This window comes from Triplophysa dalaica, chromosome 12 (assembly GCF_015846415.1).
Source record: "Triplophysa dalaica isolate WHDGS20190420 chromosome 12, ASM1584641v1, whole genome shotgun sequence".
NCBI lineage: Eukaryota > Metazoa > Chordata > Actinopteri > Cypriniformes > Nemacheilidae > Triplophysa > Triplophysa dalaica.
In genome coordinates, this window is record NC_079553.1 from 18528671 (window position 1) to 18550691 (window position 22021).

Below are 22021 nucleotides of genomic sequence, written 5' to 3' on the forward strand. Positions count from 1 at the left end.
CGATTTAAGGTTATAAAACGCTGTATTTTACAAATACCGTGCATGTTTGTATCTCCTCTTTGCTCTGCCACTCTGAAACGCGCTGATATTTTTCAAAGCTCATCGCTCTGAAAAGCAAGGTGTGCTTTATTGGTGGTTTGAACATGCGTGGGGGTGTGGTTGCACGAGGCGTATCTGGCAGGTCTGGGTTCGCATTTGCTTTTAGATAAAATGCATCTTTTGTTCGGACAATTTTTTGTGTCTTTTGTTCCGACAATTTTTTGTGTCTTGCATTGGCAATTTATAACACACCAAAGACACAGAAGAAAACGTATTTCCGCCATATGACCCCATTAAAGAAACAGTATGGGAGATTGACATCAAGCGGTTGAGCTTGGTATCGCAGTCTAAATTCTAAATATTGGAGAGACAGGTTTAGCCAAGTAACGGTTCTTCTCTGTCTCTTTTGCTTGTACTCTATTTACGAATGTGTACCGGAAGTTAAGGGCAGTCTACAAATATGCGTGGTCTTTATTTGTGGGGCCGCAAAGCAATGCACTCTACACAATGTGGGCCTTAAATGGAAAAAGTTTGAGAATCACTGTAGTAGGGAACTGTGCGTCTGTAAGAGAGAGAGAGCGAAAGTACTGCTCTGCTGAGAGAGCAGTTTATGGTGGTGAATGTGATGACAATCCACAACAGACACTTTTAAATCGAATCGAATGAAGTCTATTTTCCCTCTTGAAGATCATTGATCTGAAGCTATTAGAGATGTTGTAATTTTGGCTGATTTTTAAGTTCCGGATATGAGCGGCTCATTATGACATATAACAAAATAATTGCTCCCATTATAAACAGTGAAACTGCCTATACATTAAACAGTGTTTCTACAGTACTCTTTCAGTTATGTCTTTATATTTGTATTTTTCTAAATTTAAGATTGGGGTTAAGGTCTATATATAGTAGTATAATAAGTACATAAGTCCTATACAAACATCCGCTCCATCTCCTCACACTTTCTACAGTAACACTGTAAATTGATGAATTTTCTTTTTCTAAGGTTCTCAGATTTGGGATAAAATATAGTATAGTTCACCGTATATCTCATTCTTCAGGTGAATGGTGTTAATGAAACAAGATGTATTTCATCCTCATAATCAACATTATGCTTTCAAAAGTCACCTTGAGCGTTTCTGCGCCGTCTGCAGGTCTAACACTCACTGACCGATTGATAGAACAGATAAACTCCATCAGACTAGAGAATCATCTCCTCTCTGAATGTCTCGGGGCTAATGGAGACAGACGTCTGGACACACAAACACACACACGTACTTCCCATTTCCAGACCCAATGCTTCATTATACCTCAAGTATTATGATGTTATGTAGTGTGAAAATGCTGTACAGCAGTAAAAAAGATTTAGACAGCAGACCTGACTTTGCTTTACATTTCTGGAGACATAATGTATAGTCTGTTTTCCAGGCCCGCTTCTGTCAAATGTACTCTTCCGGTTGAGTTCTAGTGTATAGATAGCCTTGTGATACCTTTGGTTGTCTTTATATGACCACCTGGATGTACATTATCTCTAACCTGATATAATTTTACAACAGGTAAACTATCCTCTTTCTTTCTCTCCTTCTAGTGGAATGTTCTTTGATGGGAATCATACTTACATGATTGAACCAGGAGGAAAGGATACTAAGAGTGTAAGTAGTTCATTTTTATGGTAAACACAATGATATATCATTATTTGTGTAAATGCGTCTGAATTTGCTAATATTAGATGAGGGGTCATTTCTCCCTAATTCAAAGAGTAAACTCTTATTCATGGTTTCCAAAATGTAAAAAGGCTATCCATTCTTCTGTACATTATGATCTATTATGCCTTCTGTAAGATTATCAAATCTTGAAAACTGTACTGACTTTGTTGTAAATGCCAGTTGTTGATAAACAACAAACAGAACCATATAGATGTATAGCGTCTGCTATTTTATTGGTTATTAGCCATAACATGATTATTGTGACAAAGTAATAACAGTAATTTATTTGTCAGCGATATTTCCATATTGGTGCATCATTTGATTATAAAGTTTCCTATTATAACAATGTGAACTTCTTGAGAGGGATCATTAGAGGCAGGAAAATGCACCAGCGGAGTGTAATGAGGTTTTCTTACTGGTTAGGCAGATCATATGTTGACCGATAAACCCATCACACAGTCAACAGAGACACCTGACTCGGCAGAAGCTCAGCTATTAGCAGCTAATGGCAGGATATATACGAAAGGCACTCACCGAGGTCTGAGAGAGGGAAAATTAATTTCTAAGGTTGATTCATTAAGCAACTCACAGAGGAATGTGCTAATGAAGTACTGAAGTGACTTTTGTCTTTTAGATTAGCGCTAATATGTGATTTGGATGGCTCTATGGTGTCATGATAAGATGCTGAGACAGAGACGGGGTTGAAGTTCTAATCTTAATGAGAGAATCAAACTGGTTCGGTAGTATTGAAGGTTATGTCTGTTCACTTTGCTTTAATGTATCTTTTTTTATACAATTATCTTAAAACATTTAAATATACCAAGTCCAAATTTATGCTTTCACATGTTGGTTTTGATGTAACACTATGACATGTCACAAGATTTGTTTTAAAGATAAAGGGCCAGTGTGGAGCCGTTTTGTCCTGCCCAGATCCATATTTCTTTGCTGGTAACACAGTATTGGAATATTTCCAGACTGATTGCTGGGGGAAACAGGGTTGACTAAGATAATGACACCAGGCTTACGATCAGTGCTTTCTTTATCTTACAGTAAGAGTTACTGTATATTGGGTGACGCCCAACACTGATCACGGTCCATGAAGCTCTCCTCTATAAACTCTGACATCACTGATTTGCTGGGAATATATGAAGAGTTTGTTTTCAAAATGAGATAACTCCGTTTTGAAAATAAATCAAAATCATGTTTTATTATGTTATCATGTTTTTATTGTGTAAGATATCAGTTTTTTTAGTTATTATAGCTTAAATTCAACAAACCAACTGCAGTTGGATGGATATTAAGTGGATTGCACAGAAAAAGATTTATTTTTATTAGAGTTATCTCATTATGGATATAAACTCTGTATATAATGCTGCATGTGTCTCAGTAACTCTCTTTCCCTCTCTGTCAAGTAATTTTTTCTGCCCATACATTCTACATCTGAAAATAAGTATTTTGAGGCAAGCCTTTGGTTGTTTTATTTCTGGTGTTTATGTCTTCCATTCTTTCTGTAGATGCTTTTGTCATCATTATTTCCTATCAACCCCATGACCTTGTGCTTGTAGGTGACCTCAACCACAGGGATGTCCTCTGATCTGATTCATTGAGACACGGTCACAAACCAGAGGGGCAGTATCGTTCAGTTCACCATATGGCACACGCATCTGTCATCCGCACTGCCTTGCAGCAGGAGACCTGAAAATGTGTCCCTCTTTGGCCTCAGTAGCGTCTCTCACTGCTGGAAACTGCTCAAAGTTCCCGGCTTGTGCAGGGTCTCTGCATTTCACCCTAAGCATGCTAGTCAAATCAGTATTGAACCATTGTCAAAAAAAAAAACACTTTGTAGTTTTAAAGTGGTCATAAATCAGACAGTTTCTGCATATCTCATGTTCATCTTGAGTACTTACAGAATAGTTACACACCCTTCAAATGTCTGTAGAGTCTTTAGTTTGATCACATTTATAAAAGACAGATACAGTTGTATGATTATTTCCGAAAACATACAACGCTTGAAGGGGGGATGGGGGGGCGGAACTAAAGCATGTTATATCCACCAATCAATGAACAACAAACAAACATAACTCAACTTCTCTCACTATCGCAAGAGTAACTAGCTGCAGCTGCAGGCCCACAGCGCAGCCAATCTTGATGGTAAGCGGGTCTTCCTATTGCTCGTCGACGCGTGGACGGACAATTTCTTTCGCCTTGCCGTGGGCGTGCTTTTCCGGGAGATTTGCCCAATTAGGGACTAAGAAAAGTTGTTGTGAAACTGATTTTCATGTTCGAAAAAATCTTTCCGAAACCTATACGGACACGGGGGAAGTATATCGAGCACAGAAATATTTCATCATACGTCCAACTCGTTTTTGACAAGTTGACGATGTCAAGCATGAGAAGACAGCACGTTTCGCATTGTAAAGAAGTCAGAATGCATGAAACACTGTGGCAAATCCCCTTTAAAATAATATCTAAAATTATTTCAGTGGTAGAACAACTCTGTACCAGACGAATTCTACTGCCGCTACTACCTAAGCAGTATCTTAGCGGCTACAACCACACTCTGTAAGTTCGGTGTTCGAGTCGGTACACATAGCCCCACCCTTTCCCTCCCTGAAGAAGAGTGCAACATAATTTCCAAACGACATAGTTTTCTGCATGCGCTGGTTCCATCAGCTCAGTAAACAAATTCATGTGTATTCTCTTCCAATGGCGAAGCTTATACAGCGACATTATTTACAACACTGTTAACAGACAATTGCGCTTTTCAACCACATGGGGGAACGGTGAGGACAAGTTCTATAGTGTTTCTATATGCGTTATGCGTGGTTCATGGCTCCGCATTATAATTTTTTACCAAAGTAGCTACTTCATATCTTTATTTTAGCAAATGCATTTGTGTGGCTGATGAGAATTTGTCTGTTTCCTAATAGACCTTACTCAGAAATCTATATCTTTGTTTTTTTCTGCTATGGAAACGGACAATGTGTTTATAGCAGAAGAGGGTTTGTTCTGAATCGAAAATCTATTTGTGTGAGAGGAGAGACATCTTTTTTCTCTGTGTTTCTCATTTTGTCTTTATCCTGAGCTCATGACAATCGGGCTGATGGTTTTGGGGCTGGGTGATCGTCTCTGGAATGGTATGACAGAGACCCCACCCCCAACATCCTTAACACACTTTCCACAAAAAAAGTGTGCCACCCCCCAACCTGCTTTCTATTCATGATCAAGGTCCCATGAGAACCCGCACACACACATACCCTCCTCTTCCTCCATACAGAAAACCCCATTTTATTTTAAACCAATACATCTGAGGGACCATCTGCGTTATACGACTAATCCTTCACAAAATGCCGCCTTTATACTTGCGTATGAGAGAGGCTGAAGGGGTGTGGGTGGTATAGCAGGGTGGAATAGGCTCGATTGAAAGGTCTGTGTCTCCCTCATCTTTCTTATGTAGTGCAAGGATGCAGAAACGTGTTGGGTGGCAAGACGTGTGCATGTTCATGTTGTCTCTGACAGTTTAAGTACTCTCAATTATACAAAGTGCAGTCAAATTAGTTCTTCATGCTGGAGTAGTTATTTACTGTTTCAAACGTGAGTGAGCTAACTTGCTTTTTACAAAAGCAGCCACGTTCTATGCAGTATTGTAACAAAGATGGAACTGTTTACTGATTGTGATCTACATTGCTGGCAACGTTTTACTTATGATCGATTTCAGTAGTTATGTTTATTGCAGTCGACTTAGTCTTGGAGCAGAGAAACTAATTCAGGCAATATTAAGTGACATCGGCATAGGTCTAAGCAAATCACAGCATATCCTTCAATAAACAGCACTTTTATTTGAAAAGACATTCGTAGACATCTGCCTAATACATTAATGTAAAAAAAACTGAATTTGATTAAGGCAAAACAGAATTTGATCCGTTTATAACAGGTAAAAATATTTAAATGCGAGAGGGCTCATTTCATTTAAGACATTAACTTTGTAGATCATTAGTAAAGATATTAGTGTTCTTCTAATGTTATTCTTCATTTCAGTCGAATAAGTTCAATATTTTTTGTTTCAGTGACCTCTATGGCAACTCTACAAGGTAACAATCCAAACATTTGTACCAGGAAGCACAGAGAACTTCATTATGAGGCTATATTCGACGTTCAAAGTGTGAACGTCTCAGTTCTCTTTCCGATGGCTCTCAGTGATTAATCTTCCCAAGTAAAATTAAGTCACAAAGTAAAAGTAAGGTGATCTTATACATTATTGCAAAAGTGCTCAAACACTTTAATATAAAGACCTGACAAAACCTAAATTCAGATACATATTATTCAAGTGTTCAGATTTCTTACGTGAAATATAAAATCGTTAGTTAGTAAAATAAAATAGTGAAAACAGTTGTAATGGTAAACTTTCATTTGAAGTACATCTATTAAACAGAAAACAAACCATACAGATTAATGCATCCAATCTTTCATGATAAAAATAAAATCAGGAGATATTAATTCTCATTTCACACACTATACTGTAACAATATGGGTAGAATAACATATTTGGTTATGACAACAACAAAGCAACCTATGTATTGCCTTAATAAACTGCAAAATATGCGACTATTGGAAATATGGCAAATTCATGATCAGTAATGCACAAGACAGGCACCTATACACTGTCAGTGTAGGTAGTGTGTTTTTCTGATATTTGTGGGTAGGCAGATTTAAATCAGTAGACATACTAATAGGTTAGAACAGTGCACAACATAAGTAAGATCAGTGGTATCCTAAAGTTCAGGAGCAAAATAAAGGCATTCAGAAGAAGGCACATGATTGCTCTTTTAAACCTTTTCAGTGATGTGACCAAGTCATCTGCTAAATCAAATGAACAATGTTGTTTCCTTCGATTTCACAATTTCGTTTACTTCACAACATAAATCTCACAGCTAGTATGTAATTACTCATTTGTAGAATTACACATGATGCAACGTTGACCTTTTCGATTGAAGCTTCAGTCGACACCCCGACTTTGTTTTCTCACTCTCTAAGGATGGGAATGTCGATCTCAATCCCTGACATTTGAGAGCGTGTAGAATAGCGGTGCCCTGCGTATCTCTGTGATGGGGCGTATCCCTGAGAAGGGGCGTAGCTTTGAGATGGGGCGTAGCTATATGCTTGTGAGCCTCCCACTTCCGATCCATATCCGTCAGGCGCTGACATGTGTGGCATATACACTTGAGGTGGCAGAGGCTGTGGGGCTGCATGTTGAGGGTAACCCTGTGCTGGGACAAAGGAGGGGGCATCCAGTGCAGAAGGAGGGAAGCTTTGTGGTACATAAGTCACAGGAGAAGGCAAACCGTTGGTCATAAGAGGCTGCGCTGAGATGCCGTGGGACATTACAGGCACCTCAGGAAGAGGCAGCCAGAAGGGAGATGGCAGTTTCTTACACATGCAATACCACATGAACATCAGAAGAGCAGCTAACATAAGTCCACCAGCACCGGCGATGGCCACATAGACTCCAAACTCCACTGCGAACAGGTTATCGTAGCGCTCGTTGAGGTCTTTCGTGTGGAACAAAAACCAGACGGAGGGGGGCATTGCGATGGCCCCGCCTAAAAAGAGAAACATTGCAGCCACCAGATGACAGCCTGAACTGTTGACCAAGCAGCGACTGTTCTTGATGTCCTCTGGAGTCTTAGAGCAGCAAGCGGTCTTACACATGCCAGTAAGGCAAAGCAGAAGAGCCAAGCCTGCAAAGAACAAACCTGTGGACAACAGAAATCAATATCAGCATTTCTAAAAACCAGCATGTAAAATACAGGCGAGGAGAGACTGATGAGGTCATCCTGCACTCACACTTCACTGAAGCCTTAATGAACACCTACCAGTAGGTAAACAGAACTGCAGGAGTCTGAGGTCCAACTGGTCTACTTTGATGTACCAGTCTGCATCAAAGTAATAACATCCCGATGAACCATCTCGCTGCACACACTTGGTCCACAGGCCGTCGAACACAGTTACATTTTTTGCGTTACGGTTGAACGTGAGCAGACGTGTTGTTCTCCATTGGGGGATGAGTGTAGCGACAGTCAAACAGCCCACAGACAACAGAGCAATGATGAAGGCAAAAGCATTGGTGGCGTGAATGTCTCGACAAGACATGGCTGAAGTCACGACCAGGTCTGAATCAATGAAATCCTGTAGGCATAATAACACAAGAAAGTTTATATTCTTGATTTAGTGGGTAATTGTGTGTATATTAAAAGCAAATTAATGTATTTGTGTAGTGTGTGTATATGAAGGGAAAAATAAAGGATTTAGAGAAGTAGATTAACAGTAATTCAATGTTTGCCTGTGTGTGAATTGACGTTTGCAATACAATAGGTGACAGATCGTCGCATCTCCGACAGGCGTTTACCGTCTCCACCCATCAAAACCGATATTAACTTAAATTATATTAAATCTGGGGGGCACTTTGTTTACAAATTAAGAGTTGGTTGTCGTGTGTCGCAATTTCATACTTTGGTCAAATTTCACTCCCGATCTATTAGATTCATGTATATGCTAGCGTAAACAGGCTAATCTCTGCTAACGGCTGACGACCTGTTGCGCTTCCTTTATTTATAAGTTAATGGTGGCAAACACAACATATCACACAAATACCTGATTTAAAGTGAGCTCTACAGGAATCTTGTGGCGATGTAATGGTCATTGTCTCATATTCTCACGATCTTCTGTTCGGATCTGTTGTGCGTTGCTTGAGAGGACTCTTCGTGAGCGCGCAGAAACTCACTGAAGTGGGTGCGACGCGACAACGACGTCACATGCGCGGTCACGTGTAGACCGCTTATTCACGGATGGGGTTTAAAGCGCATTCAGTGCAGAAACATGAATTTTGTTTTTTAATGTGTTATCATGTTTATATATATATATAATATAACTAGCTATGTTGAAAACTAGCTTACTACGTACTAGTATTTTGAAGTATATACATTAGATTGTCTATTTTTTATAATGAACACATTACTGCGTGTTTTACAACAACAGCATTTTTGCTAAGTCGTTGCAAATACTATACAGAGTGTACATTCTTTATATTGAATGTGAATATACTATATAAAACAGCATGTTAAGCATTGTGTACACTTTTCTGTAAATCCCCCTCCACCCTCTCTTTAACTTTCTTGTGAATTCCAAGCGGTGTATGTCTCACCAAACTTACTAAGCTTTATGTAGGTGGACATTTAACAAAGATATGAATCATATTATTGTTCTTCTTCCTGTAGGAGGAGGTTCATGTCCACATGATTTATCAGTCTCCTGGTTTTGACCCCCCAGAGGACTTCATTTCTGCAGGTTTGAACCCTTATAGTGACAAGTACATGTTACACAGAATGTATTTACTATAAATCCGCATCTATGGGACAAATCTATTAAATCAAAAACTTTTGGAATAAGTTTATTTTGTGTGCAGTCACCCTGAATTCAACAGTCTATACTGACAGTTAATGTTTCTTCCAGTTCCTCTGGCAGATTCACCATTCCAGAACCAGTCACCGTTCACTGGAGCCCACAGGAGGAAAAAGAGACAGGTGCGTATACAGTCTCAAACACATGACTCATCCTTATGGGTATGTGTGTGTGTTGTGTTCTCAATGCACTCAATGCTGCTGTATGTGCTGCTATCTTGTGCTCTCCCTCTTTCTCTACCTCTTCATAAAATATTTATATAACTAGAGAAGTGCTGCAGACTCTTTATGGCACTAGAGTATAGATCAGCTCTTTCTCAGGTGTAAGCATGTTTTTGCAGGTGGCACTATGATGATATGAGATATGGAACTGTGGGTTGGGAACCAAGAACCAGTTCTTATACAGAACGGTTTCAATATTGATGGCAAATGTTTCTCAAGATTTTCATTTCTGTTAGCAGTCCTGAAACCTCTAAATTCAGTGATATAATAACACGCCTATGTACCTTTACTAAGCATCAGAAAAATAATGCAGTTTTACATTTCTGACACAGATATCGCAACATCCAAGAAGCATTGCCGATGAGACAAAATATATTGAGCTGATGGTTATAAATGATCATTTGATGGTGAGTTAATTGATTACGTTAAGAACATTAGGCCTAGTTATTTGTTATATTTTTTGCTTATTTATTGTAATATGTTATGGTTGTAAATAATACATTAACTGTGTATTAACTGCATGCATGTTATGTTCATTTTTACTCAGTACAAGAAGCATCGCCTTTCTGTTGGACAAACAAATAACTATGCCAAGTCTGTTGTAAATATGGCTGATCTGGTAAGTTTGAAGAATGCTCGTACATACATTTCATATGAAATAACATGTTTTTCAGATAATGTTACTTTTAACAGCAGTAGTATTATACATGATAACTGCCAAGATGGTCAATTTTGTTAGTTTCGACAAACAAATCTGCAAATCTTCTGCAGCACAGTCATGTCATGATCTTCTAAATTTGGGATGTTTCAAACTAAACAGTTCAGGATCATTTTTGTGTGTGCAAATTATTATTATGGCAATAATAGTAACAGGTCCACTCAGAGCGTTTTTAAGAATGTCAATATGTCTGCAGTACTTCAAGGAGCAACTCAACACTAGAATCGTCTTGGTCGCTATGGAAACATGGGCAGCAGACAACAGGTTCAACATCAACGATGACCCCATGGTGACATTACGAGAATTCATGAAGTACCGAAGAGACTTTATCAAAGAAAAGAGCGACTCGGTTCACCTCTTCTCGTGAGTGTTCAAGAAACACACGCACAAAGTCGTCATTTATTTTAAAAGGGCATTTCTAAAGTTTTCTTTTCCTGTAGGGGAAATCGCTTCCATAGCAACTGGGGAGGAGCCTCTTATATGGGTGCCGTATGCTCGCTCACTAAAGGAGGTGGAGTCAATGAGGTTTGTTTATGAAGTAAACTTTAAAGCTACGTTAAATAATAGCTTACTAGCCTCTCAGTTCAGAGCATGGCGTTAGCAATGCCAAGGACATGGGTTCGATCCCAGGGATTGCACATACTTAGAAACAAATATATTGTATAGTATAGTATAACGTATGTGCTTTGGATAAAAGTGTCTCCCAATGCATAAAAGAAAATAAGTATAGTCATTTGTGTCAAAGGTTTTTGTCTCTAATGTGGCTTTTCCTATCTCTGTTAGTATGGAAAGACGGAGGAAATGGCCATAACTCTCGCTCAATCACTGGGACAAAACATTGGCATCTTTTCTGACAAAAAGCGCATTTTAAACGGTAAGGGTTCTCTTCTGCTTTCTTACTCTCTGCTTATATTTCTTTTAGATTTTTAGGCTTATTGTTTCCATTGGTGCTAAACAATAATGAGTAGACATAGTTGCTCACTGTAATCCATCTTTTCTACACAGGGGAGTGCAAGTGTGATGATAAATGGTCTGGCTGCATAATGGATGATGTTGGGTAAGTTTCAAATAAAGCTGGTTTCCCAGAAATTCCAATACACACACACATTCACATATTTAAATGCAAAATACTAAAACAGCCTGTCACGCTTTCTGTTGCGTCCGTTTTCCCATGTGTTGTTGTTATAATATTAAATTAAAAGTAAGAATTTTGGGCCATATATTGATCCATAACACTTTCTTCATCATATCCGACTTTTGTTTATTTGCAGTCTGTGAGAAGCATTTGGAGATTCAGGCTATTTATTTTCATATGATATCCACTAGGTGGCAGTAAAAAAAACTTGCACCTAAACCTTGTGTTGTAGAAATTCATTTATTAAGCTCATTTGTAAAAATAGAAAATGTTCATGAGAAAGTGTTATTGAGCATAACAGTATTTTATATTTGATGTCCACTGTTGACATTTCACTAGCTAATATACTATTGACTGTTTGTCAAATTCTATTTAACAAAAGATCTAAGTATTTAACAGTGTTTGTCATATTTATCCCTGAGACACAGTAAGAAATGTTCACAGTGGTCCATTTTAGATGTTGTTTAGGAAATGTTGTGATGTGAGGTGATCAGATACATGTGATGCGTTTGGTGTTTGTTGTGATGTCAGAGTTTGCGACTGTGTATTCGTTTGTCTTTATCCATATGTTTTGATACCTTTTGCGTTTCCCCTCCATCCCGAATGGGACAGCAGGTGAGCAGACGCTTGGCTGTGTCATGCTTCTCGCTCTTGTCCTGTCGATCAATCAGCTGCTGAGTCACTTCAGTCCCGCCCACACACACTCCATTTAATAGCATTATGACCTTAATGTTACACTTTATTCAGTTGAGAGAGTCATATGTCAAAAGCTGTAGTGTGTTTGAACCCTCTGCATTTTCCTCTGTGCTCTCTCTGTATTTGTTTGTGTTTAAAGGGATACTTCACCCGAAAATGAAAATTCTGTCATCATTTACTCACCTTTGATTTGTGCCAAATCTGTATACATTTTTCTGATGAACAAAGAGAAAGATATTTGGAAGAATGCTTATAATCAGACAGATTTTGCCCCCATTGACTACCATAGTAGGAAAAATACAATGGTAGTCAAAAGTGCCCCAGTTTGTTGTTTGTTGTCCTTCATTCTTTAAAATGTCTTCTTTTTTGTTCAACAGAACAAAAAAAGCATAAAGTAATTTTTCCTACTATGGAAGTCAATGGGGGGGAGATCTGTTTGGTTATAAGCATTCTCTGTGTTCATCAGAACTAAGATTTGGAACAAATCGAAGGTGAGTAAATGATGACAGAATTTTAATTTTCGAGTGAAGTATCCCTTCAATACGACCAACAGCTCAAAGTGGGAAATGTTTCGTTAAGAGGGCGTGTTTTGGGCCTCTCTCAGAGTTTAAAGGGGTCAGATCATACATTTCCTATCAATTTATTTAAGATGTACTAAAAACAGCTGTCAATAAATTGTATGTGAAATTGTGGCATCACAATTTGGTGAAAACAAAAAAATTCTATACAAACTGTGAATATGACTATAATAATCACGGACCTTGTTAAAAATAACAATGTTTGGCAAACCTTTCCCATATCTTACATTTTATTACATGGAACAGGACTCGTAAAAATAGTGTTAATATTTGTGGAATTGCAAACATGACAACTTTATACTAAGCCGTGTTATTGTTTTAGTATAAAATATCCATTTGGATTGGAAAGATGGTTTTAATTTCTTCTTGACATAATAACATTAATTCAAAGATCAAATATCATTAGATTTCTTATGATATGACCCCTTTTAAACTGTCTGCAGTCATTCACTCCAAATAAAAACAACACTCATAATTTCATGCTAATGCCAAATGTCATAAAGCCTTTGTGACATACAGTCTTCCACACAAAATACAGCTTTCTGTTATTATTAAGCAGTCTGATCATCTGAATTATGGTGACATACTGTCGATCTGTCATCTGGTGTATAATGGCTTAGTGACAGGACGTTAGCTGAAATTTACACCAACAATTTGTGTGCCTTCACCGTTTGACTTGTGTGCTTCTCATGTAAGACTTTTTATTTCCTAGTTTTCATAAATGATGTGTTATATCTCATATTTATTAACATTTTTATCGATGCATATGTTTAAATTTAAAGGGATAGTTCACCCTAAAATGAGAATTTTGTTATTATTTACTCACCCGCATGAAATTTCAAACTAACATGTTGTTACATTTTCTGTGTTTGAACAAAAGGAGATATTTTATTATAAACTTTTCCATATATGTAGTTAGTTTACAATACATAGTTGCGGTTTCACAGACAGTTCTTAAAACTAGTCCCAAGCTATCTTAGATGTAAAATATCTCTTGATCGAAAACAACTTACACTGACATAATAAAAAAGGTAATTGCCATTGTTTTGTCTCGAGATGCACACCAGTATTGTTTTGTAAGGTATGTTTTTTAAAACAACTTAAATATCCCATACTTATAAATAAAATTGAACAGAGGCCTAGTCCTAGTTTAAGATAATCCCTGTCCGGGAAACCGCCCCTTAGCCTTTAGCTATCAGACTGCTTAAAATAAAACTTGGGGGCTTTACAGACACTGCCACCAAGAACTGTTCTTATATGGGAAAAATTCTCCTTCGCTAAAAAAATGACAACATGAAGTTCTGGAACAACGTGAGGTTGCTTCATGACCGAATTTTCATTCTTAGGTGAACTTTTCGTTTAACTATCATCATTTTATAAACTGAGAGAATATGTGTTGTTCTGTACACCGAGCTAAGGGTGTTGGACTAAAAAAAGTCCAAACTTATGAATATAAGACAGTCCAACATGCGCTTCAGGCAGATGTATTAAGGCACGGTTTCCTGAAAGCTACAGCACACTCTCACAGCTTATTAACACCAGTGTCAATGGCCTTCCAGACAGACACATGTTGATCTGTCTCTCCATTGATGGAGTTTGATTTTCCGTGCAGCTTGCATGTCGGATCCGATCCACTGACTCCAGTGTTAATGCAGCAGGATGTTTTGTTGTCTGTTTCCCCCTCTTAAATTTGTTTTCTTGCTGTGTTTTCATCTCAGTGAAAATGCCTGCAAGATAAAATTAATTACTCCTGCTCGAGCAGGTAAGACAAGGTGGCGTGATATTCCAGGAACACACTCAGGATCTGCTAAACGAAGAGTAACCACTCACACGCTTTTAAACAGACACGGCATAATGTGAGATATGCGCGTATTGATTCCCAGCCCGCGGTTAAGGGTTCCTGAAACTGCGCCGTTGCAGATTCGGACAGATTGGAATAGTGCTTACTGTTTAAGAATGACCTTTGCAGGATATCGAGAGCAGTGACCCGGCTCATGCACAGATTGAATTTGATCGTGCTGCCACGCCTCTGTAAGACTTTGTTTTCGGGCGGAAAACAAATCCAGCCAATCGGTGTTCATACATGCTAAACAGGCTAAAACAAATCCAGGAAAATATCACAAAATAACTATTATCATATATAATCCTGTAAATAATTTCCCCACCGTCTGTGCAGGTGTTTGTGTGCTGATTTGTTGTTCTTTGTGTCTGAATCCCTCCCTCCGCTGGTTTGAATGAGACTGATGTGGTTGTCATGGCAACAGAAACCATCACATTCAGCATGACCTTTCCCCATGAAGTCTGAATACTGAACATGTTCTTTTTTTATAAAAGCAGTTTTTTAGCTTAGGCTTCACACAGACAGGTTATCACATTTTTACAGGACTTAACGTAAACGAGAGATTAGAAAAATACAATGATGAGTTTATTGCTGAATCCCATTTAAGATTTAATAATGTATAATTTTTGCATAAATAAATTGTGCAGTAGTTTCATCCTTTCAGAAAGGATTTATATTTAGAAAACAAACAATAGTTTTGCTTTTCAGTTTTAAGCACCAACATGAATAGGTTTACAAGCACTCTTGTTTGTAAAGTGCCACAGTTGCAGAAAAGATGCTGTGCACACGCTGTGTGAATCAGGGGGTTAAAATCAGACAGCGTGACTCTCGTGCTCTGTGGTTCTCTTTGACAGCTTTTACTTACCCAAGAGATTTTCCGACTGTAATGTGGAAGAGTTTCACGATTTCCTCAACAGTGGGGGTGGTGCGTGTCTCTTCAACAAACCGTCAAAGGTAAAGCACTTGAGAACTGTCAGTGTGTTTACTTTATTTTGTTTACCAGATCTAAATGTATTTTTCACAATAAGTCACGTAAAATCTCTCATTGTTTTGTAGCTTTTGGATCCTCCCGAGTGCGGTAATGGTTTCGTGGAGGCAGGAGAGGAGTGTGACTGTGGAAGCCCAGACGTGAGTGATCTCACATCAACACCGTGATCACATTAATCTGACACTTCTTATGTAAGATGTTTTCTCTCTGGGTTTATGCAGGAATGTGCTAGAGAAGGAGAGAACTGCTGCAAGAAATGCATGTTGACTCAGGGATCCAAATGCAGTGATGGTCTCTGCTGTAAGAACTGCCAGGTTGGTGTTAAGCCATAGAAGAAATCGATTGTTTGTTTGTGTGATTTTTAAAGATAAATGCACTCTGTTTATAGTTGGAGTTTATGGGTGTGCTTTGTCGGGAGGCTGTCAACGACTGTGACATATCTGAGATGTGCACTGGAAACTCCAGCCAGGTAAGAGCGTTGTTGTATCCCTGACACTTCACAGCTGTGATGTGTGAAATGTATTTACTTATGATAAAAGACCATTTTACATTCCTAATTTTAAAGAATCTTTGTGTTAAAGAAGTCATTTGATTTTTGTAGTGTCCTCCAAACTTGCACAAGATGGATGGATACACCTGTGAGAAAGACCAGGTGAGTAATAAAATGTTAAAATGTATTTGTTTAATTCACTTGTAGTTATTTTGTGTTACTTATATATTACTATATATTTTTTATCATCTCATTTCAGGGACGATGTTTCAACGGGCGATGTAAAACCAAGGACAGACAGTGCAAGTACCTGTGGGGAGAGAGTAAGTGATGTCACTTTCTGACCAAATTATTTTTCATTGGTGGAGAGTTCTAGTGCGATTCTGACCAATGCCGTGGATTTGTTTTTACAGAAGCAACATCTTCTGATAAGTTCTGCTATGAGAAGCTGAACATCGAGGGTACAGAAAAAGGCAACTGTGGACGAGACAAAGACACCTGGATTCAGTGCAAAAAACAGTGAGTTTGACAGTCAAGAATCAGTTATAGGGAAATTATTACAAAAACATAATCTGTTATGTTTTCAAAAATGTGCTAAACTGATATCAAAGCAGTTTTGGAAGCCATTCAAGTCCCAGTGAAATAAAAAATTTGAATGGGTATTTTTATCCTGAAATAGTGCTTTGTTTATCGTAAGTTGTATATCAAAGTGGGTCAATTTCTTTTTTAAATGTGTATGCCCTCATAATCTTCAGTTAAAATCTGAAAATGCACTTCCTTCCTGTAATGACTATCCATCTTAAATGAAGAATGTTAGAATCCGTTAACTGGGACATGTTTAAAGTGCGTGTGTGTTTTTCAGGGATGTACACTGCGGATATCTGCTTTGCTCAAACATTTCTCCGGCACCCAGACTTGGAGAGTTACAGGGCGGTTTGACTTCTTTCTCCGTGGCCCAACACAGCGCCTCAATGGACTGCAGGTACGCACACAAACGCACATACTCTTCAGGTTTGTTTATTGATGTTTAACATAGTAGACAATACACTCAGATTCTGAAGTGAGTCTAAATGTTTCAGCGGAGGTCATGTGCTGATTGACGGTGACACTGATTTGGGTTACGTGGAGGACGGAACGGCGTGCGGGACAGATCGCATCTGCTTCAACCACAAATGCCTCCCAGTGCAAGAATTCAACTTCAGCACGTGTCCCGGCACCAACGAGCGGGTGATCTGCTCTGGACATGGGGTGAGAGGATGTTTGTCACTGGATGAAATGTGCCTATATTGTGGAACAAATTAATAGTGAAATCATCTTCATTGTGATTGAGAATCATCACCCGTGTGTGTGTGTTGCAGATGTGCAGTAATGAGCTCAGGTGTGTGTGTGATCTGGGATGGGCAGGTGAGGATTGTAACTCAACCTCTCCTCTGAGTTACCTGCTGGTGCGGCCCACAGCTAAAACATCAGGTAGGTCAAACTATCACTGCTCTTTATGATGACACTACCGTGACAGGACAGTTTCACCACACTAGAGTATAGAGGAATTGTACTTTATTACTTATATTTTCTCATTAGGGCTGTGTGGTCAAACAAATATTTAAAATATATTTTATTATGATTTTGCTAGCGATATGTAGCCAATGGGTATGTAACAATATCAAAAACTCACTGTATGATAATACCTCTGTAATAAGCCTGCGGTACAATATTTATTGCGATATATGAGTTATCAAGACCTATCGTTTCATACATTCATGTCACCACGATAATATTGAGACAATTTTGCTATTGCTATAACACAATATCGATTATATTATTACATCACTAGTAGCCAACATTGGCTGAATTATTTTAATGTCCTATTATCAGGTCATTCAAATTTCTAAAAATTATCTCATTACATCCTTTATTAACAAAAATGGCTTTAAAGTTGGTAAGATTACTTTCTATTCTGTTTAGTTTTTACTTGTGTTTCTGACATTCTTACATCTGATTGGCAATTTTTCATTGTACTATTTGTTTACAACGTTTATCCCTCTGATTTAAAAAAACAAAACATATTAAGCCATTTTAAACAAATATAAGCTATTATATGTATATAAAATATTATAAGGAATATATTCTCAATATCCGCAATCGTATTTTTACATATCACCCGGGTCCTATTTCTCATCAGTCTGTTATTCTTTGATTCATATCATATTCAGCGGTTCATTGACCACAAATGCATTTCACACGCTTTTAATTTATTTGTCTTTTTGTTTTTCTGATTCATGGCTGTTGTTTTTACGCACTCGTTATTTGTGGACAGGCTCTTGTCTTTTGCTGGAGTGACAGTGAGTTTAGATTTGAGTTGTTTTGTTGTTGTTTCCGTCGCTTCTTCTGTATCCTTACTCACCCTATGATTCCTGTGTGTTTCTGGTTGAACTAAAGCTAACAGTGTGGTTCCGTTGTGCTGTTATAAACCTGTCATGTCAATCCCTGTTTTCTGGATTTGATTCGTAATGATGCTGATAACATACAACCTTACAGGACAGAACAAAATCTGTTTGACGTGATCATCCAGACTAATCAAATCTAACTATTACATTTTTCTTAAAAATGCAAATCAGGTATAATTCCACTTTATTTTCAGGTTTGTCTTGTGGATCATAGGTCAATATTAACAGTTGCCATGACTTCAGATTTTAAGATGTTGTTGCTCTAACAGGTATCGTCACCACTAACATCATCATCGGGGCCATTGCGGGCTCTATTCTGGTCCTTGCACTGATTCTAGGCATTTCCGCATGGGGATATAAGTAAGTCACATGACCGCAGATGCTTCACGACACCTCCCATTTTACATGGAGCAAGAATTCAGTATAACAAACTGAACATGACAGACTCACTTTTTGTTTTGTTATGATTTTCTTTCGAAATCACTAATCGTGTTCATTTCTTTTTCTGAAAAAAGGAGCTACAGAGAGCGTCAATGTGTGGAATCCGAAGTACATAGAAGATTCTGTCGGTTTGTTCACCTTTTCTCATTATTATGTTAGTTTGTGTAATTTTGGTTAGGGTTATATCAAAATTGCAGTGAAATGTTTGAAGAATACCTTAGAGAATACACTCCATCTCAGCCGAGCTTTCAGATCAAACAATCTGTTTTTCAGGCAAATGCCGCCGGGTGATTACGTGAAGAAACCAGGAGACGCTGATTCTCTCTACAGCGACATGCCACAAGGCGTAAGCTCCAACTCTGGCAGCAGCTCCAAGAAGAGGTCTGCTTACCTGTCTCACCTTCAGATCAACACCTGCTCTTTCACTCCCTCTATCCCTTCCATCAGCCAAAACATCTCTCTGTTTGGCTTCAGGTGTGCTTCATTTTCATCTCCATCTTCATCGCTTTGCATGCGCTGCTAACAAACATACCTGAGACTAAAAAGCACAACATGGCTGAACATCATTCAGGGTTTTCTGAAGAGACCCGAGATGAAGCATATTGTGAAAAGCGTGCTATTAAAAGTACAGTTTCTTCTACAGGGAGGCATTATTATAGACAACAGGTTTTATTGCCTTCTTCATGGTTCTCTGCTGCGGGTTTGGACAAAACGCTGTAAGACACATTTATCATTAAAGCTGGGTCAGTAAATCAGTGTGTCTTCCTTGAATCTCAGCATGTTCATTTCCACAATCTCACGTTCATGTCATGTGTTTGTTGTGCTCAATGCTCATCAGCAGTGATGTGAGTCATTCTTTTTATGCAGTACCGGTTACTTTCTATAAAAATGTATATGCTTGTGCCTGCCCTTCAGAAACATTCTCTGACAATATTATACTCATTCAAATTATTCCTTATGAATTAGGATAGAAACTACTACTACTAATAAAAAATATTTTAGTATAACTAACTAAAATTATGTCACATCCTGCAGGATAAATTAGTTAGACTAGATAAATACTTGAGAGAAAAGTTTTAGTATTTCGAAAGTATTATTATATTTTTTAAGTATAAACGGAACGAATGTGAAATTAAGGACTAAAGAAAACTTTTAAATTGCTTATCAATTAATCAAATCTGATGAAAATGTTGTTTTGAATTAATTTCTCAATTTTACATTTATTAATTTGGCAGACTCTTTTATCTAAAGTGACTTTAAATAAGGCAGTTTTCATTATTTCTCACTGTATTACCAACAATCTATTTGCATCTTTAAACAATTTTAATGATTTATCAAACATGTATGGGTGATTCTCACGAAACCACTAATACATCATGGCAGCTTTGAATTATAAAACATACAATTCGTTAACACAAGAAATGATAATAATAAAGATAATTGTATTCTTGGACAAACATAATTTAGACATAGGAATTAATCATTTATGGATTTTCTAGCTTTTTCTGCTAAAAGTCTCATAACCGTAACGTGTCCCGATTTTTCTGAGTGCATTATATGTTGTAATTTGAACAGAGTAAAATTAAAATATTGTGGAGAAAACAATAAGATGTTCTTCTAAATATTATCATAAAAAAAGGTTGACAAATATTCATGTGTAATAAAAATGAAGTAATAGTGGAAGAAAGGAAATTCTCATCCTCCGTAAAGTTTTTAAAGACTGATTTAACACACACAAAGATATTTACATTAAATTCGATTTTATGTGAGGAAACACATCTACTAGCACTGCATCTTTCAAATGGCTGCCAAGGTAACAGATTGTTTTAAATATTTCTAGTTAAAAACTCAATATTCATATCACGCTGTGTACACAATGTTTTCCCTTCTCATTACCGATACACATATTTTTTTTGCACATGTAATATTCTATTAAAATTTAATTCATCAATGTCTTATTTTGTATGATTAATAAAAACTTGGTAAGGCGTCATGGCTTCACTTGTTTATAGCACAACATGCAGTGAGATTGACCATTTTAAGTGATTAAGGTACTGATCATTTTGAAGGGCTTTATTAAAATTGTGTTAAACTGTCAGTAAAAGTTTTGAATTGATGAATTAATGGCTTTAAATATGTCATATCTTGTTTTAAATGAATATAAAGGGAATTTGTTGATACAAGTGTTTTCAAGAAAATCATGTTTGAGATCTTGAAACCAATATTTCGTGAGAATCACCTGTATAATTAAAATATATGATGAAAATCTGCATACTGCATACTGGGTATGAGCCACGTGACATCTGTCAGTCATTCGTTTTCCCCACGCAGAACACTTCAGAAGCTCCATGACTGCATTTTATGAAGTAATTTGGTACTTTGTTTCTATTCTTTGGTCTGAAGATCTAACGGTCTGTCTCATTCCTGGAGTGAAAGAATCCCTGATGCCAAGCACATCTCTGACGTCTGTGAAAACGGCAGACCCAGGAGCAACTCGTGGCAAGGTAACAACACACCCATCAGGGAATCTGCTCTAAACATTGAACCGTGTCTTATTTATCCTCATGTTCTTCTCTGTCACCATAGGAAACATCACAGGAACTCGTAAGAAGCTCAAGGGAAAGAAGTTCCGCCCTCGCTCCAACTCCACAGAGTAAGAGACGTAGTGTTGACATCTTTTGTTAGTGTACAGCTGATGCAGACACACACAGGGGGGAAGGTTTACTTGCATGGAGTCTTAATTTCTGTCACGTATCAGTACAGCAGTCTGTGGTAGCGGTTTAGGAGTTTATTGTGAAGTTGCTCTGTGTGTTTGGGCTAAATGTTGCTTTGCTTTGGGTGTGCATTGATGTATCGTGTATATTTGTTAAATCTAACAGAATGAACAGCATGCTGAAACTGACCTGCATGCTTTTCATTGTCTATATGAACGCAATACTGAATCACTATGATGTCAGTCTGATGCTTGTTGTCGCACCTGACATCTCGCATGGGACAAACTACTATCCACTACTATCTACTATTATTACAAATCTTATCCTTGCCGTAATAAGGTACATTAGAAACAATCACAAACATATGAAGTGTTAAATAGATTATTAAATGTTTGATAAGTATTGTTCAACGCTTAGAAAAATAAATGGATTATTCATAGTTACAATTTACGCATTTATTAATCCTTGTCTTCCAAAACCATTTATCTACCTTCTCCAAAAGAGTTTTCAGGCTCTTCCATACAACAATGACACCCAATGACATCCTGCAAGCCCCTCC

The 22021-nt window shown here is 37.7% G+C and overlaps 2 protein-coding genes across 6 annotated transcripts in view; one reads left to right on the forward strand and one right to left on the reverse strand.

Moving 5' to 3' along the window:
• The window catches only part of adam22 (ADAM metallopeptidase domain 22), a 48487-nt gene that overhangs the window by 20460 nt on the left and 6006 nt on the right, over positions 1-22021 (forward strand). For 3 of the 5 annotated variants that reach the window (XM_056763502.1, XM_056763506.1, XM_056763504.1), the window contains 24 exons: positions 1622-1685; positions 9014-9083; positions 9249-9319; positions 9751-9825; positions 9966-10037; positions 10333-10499; positions 10577-10661; positions 10920-11010; positions 11142-11193; positions 15240-15339; positions 15442-15513; positions 15595-15687; positions 15762-15842; positions 15975-16025; positions 16123-16186; positions 16277-16382; positions 16726-16845; positions 16943-17111; positions 17222-17333; positions 18577-18667; positions 18823-18876; positions 19022-19222; positions 21152-21252; positions 21335-21401. In XM_056763502.1, coding sequence (XP_056619480.1) covers positions 1622-1685; positions 9014-9083; positions 9249-9319; positions 9751-9825; positions 9966-10037; positions 10333-10499; positions 10577-10661; positions 10920-11010; positions 11142-11193; positions 15240-15339; positions 15442-15513; positions 15595-15687; positions 15762-15842; positions 15975-16025; positions 16123-16186; positions 16277-16382; positions 16726-16845; positions 16943-17111; positions 17222-17333; positions 18577-18667; positions 18823-18876; positions 19022-19222; positions 21152-21252; positions 21335-21401 — 2229 coding nt within the window. Of the gene's footprint in view, positions 1-1621; positions 1686-9013; positions 9084-9248; positions 9320-9750; positions 9826-9965; positions 10038-10332; positions 10500-10576; positions 10662-10919; positions 11011-11141; positions 11194-15239; positions 15340-15441; positions 15514-15594; positions 15688-15761; positions 15843-15974; positions 16026-16122; positions 16187-16276; positions 16383-16725; positions 16846-16942; positions 17112-17221; positions 17334-18576; positions 18668-18822; positions 18877-19021; positions 19223-19391; positions 19433-21151; positions 21253-21334; positions 21402-22021 lie in introns of those variants that run through there. The other 2 variants (XM_056763503.1, XM_056763505.1) reach the window with 2 other exon arrangements.
• Positions 5559-8526, reverse strand: cldn12 (claudin 12). Its single transcript, XM_056763507.1, has 3 exons — positions 8391-8526; positions 7613-7925; positions 5559-7492 (listed from the first exon to the last, which is right to left on the reverse strand). Exons 2-3 carry the CDS (start codon positions 7887-7889, stop codon positions 6762-6764), a joined length of 1008 nt encoding a protein of 335 aa, XP_056619485.1. The 5' UTR covers positions 7890-7925; positions 8391-8526; the 3' UTR covers positions 5559-6761.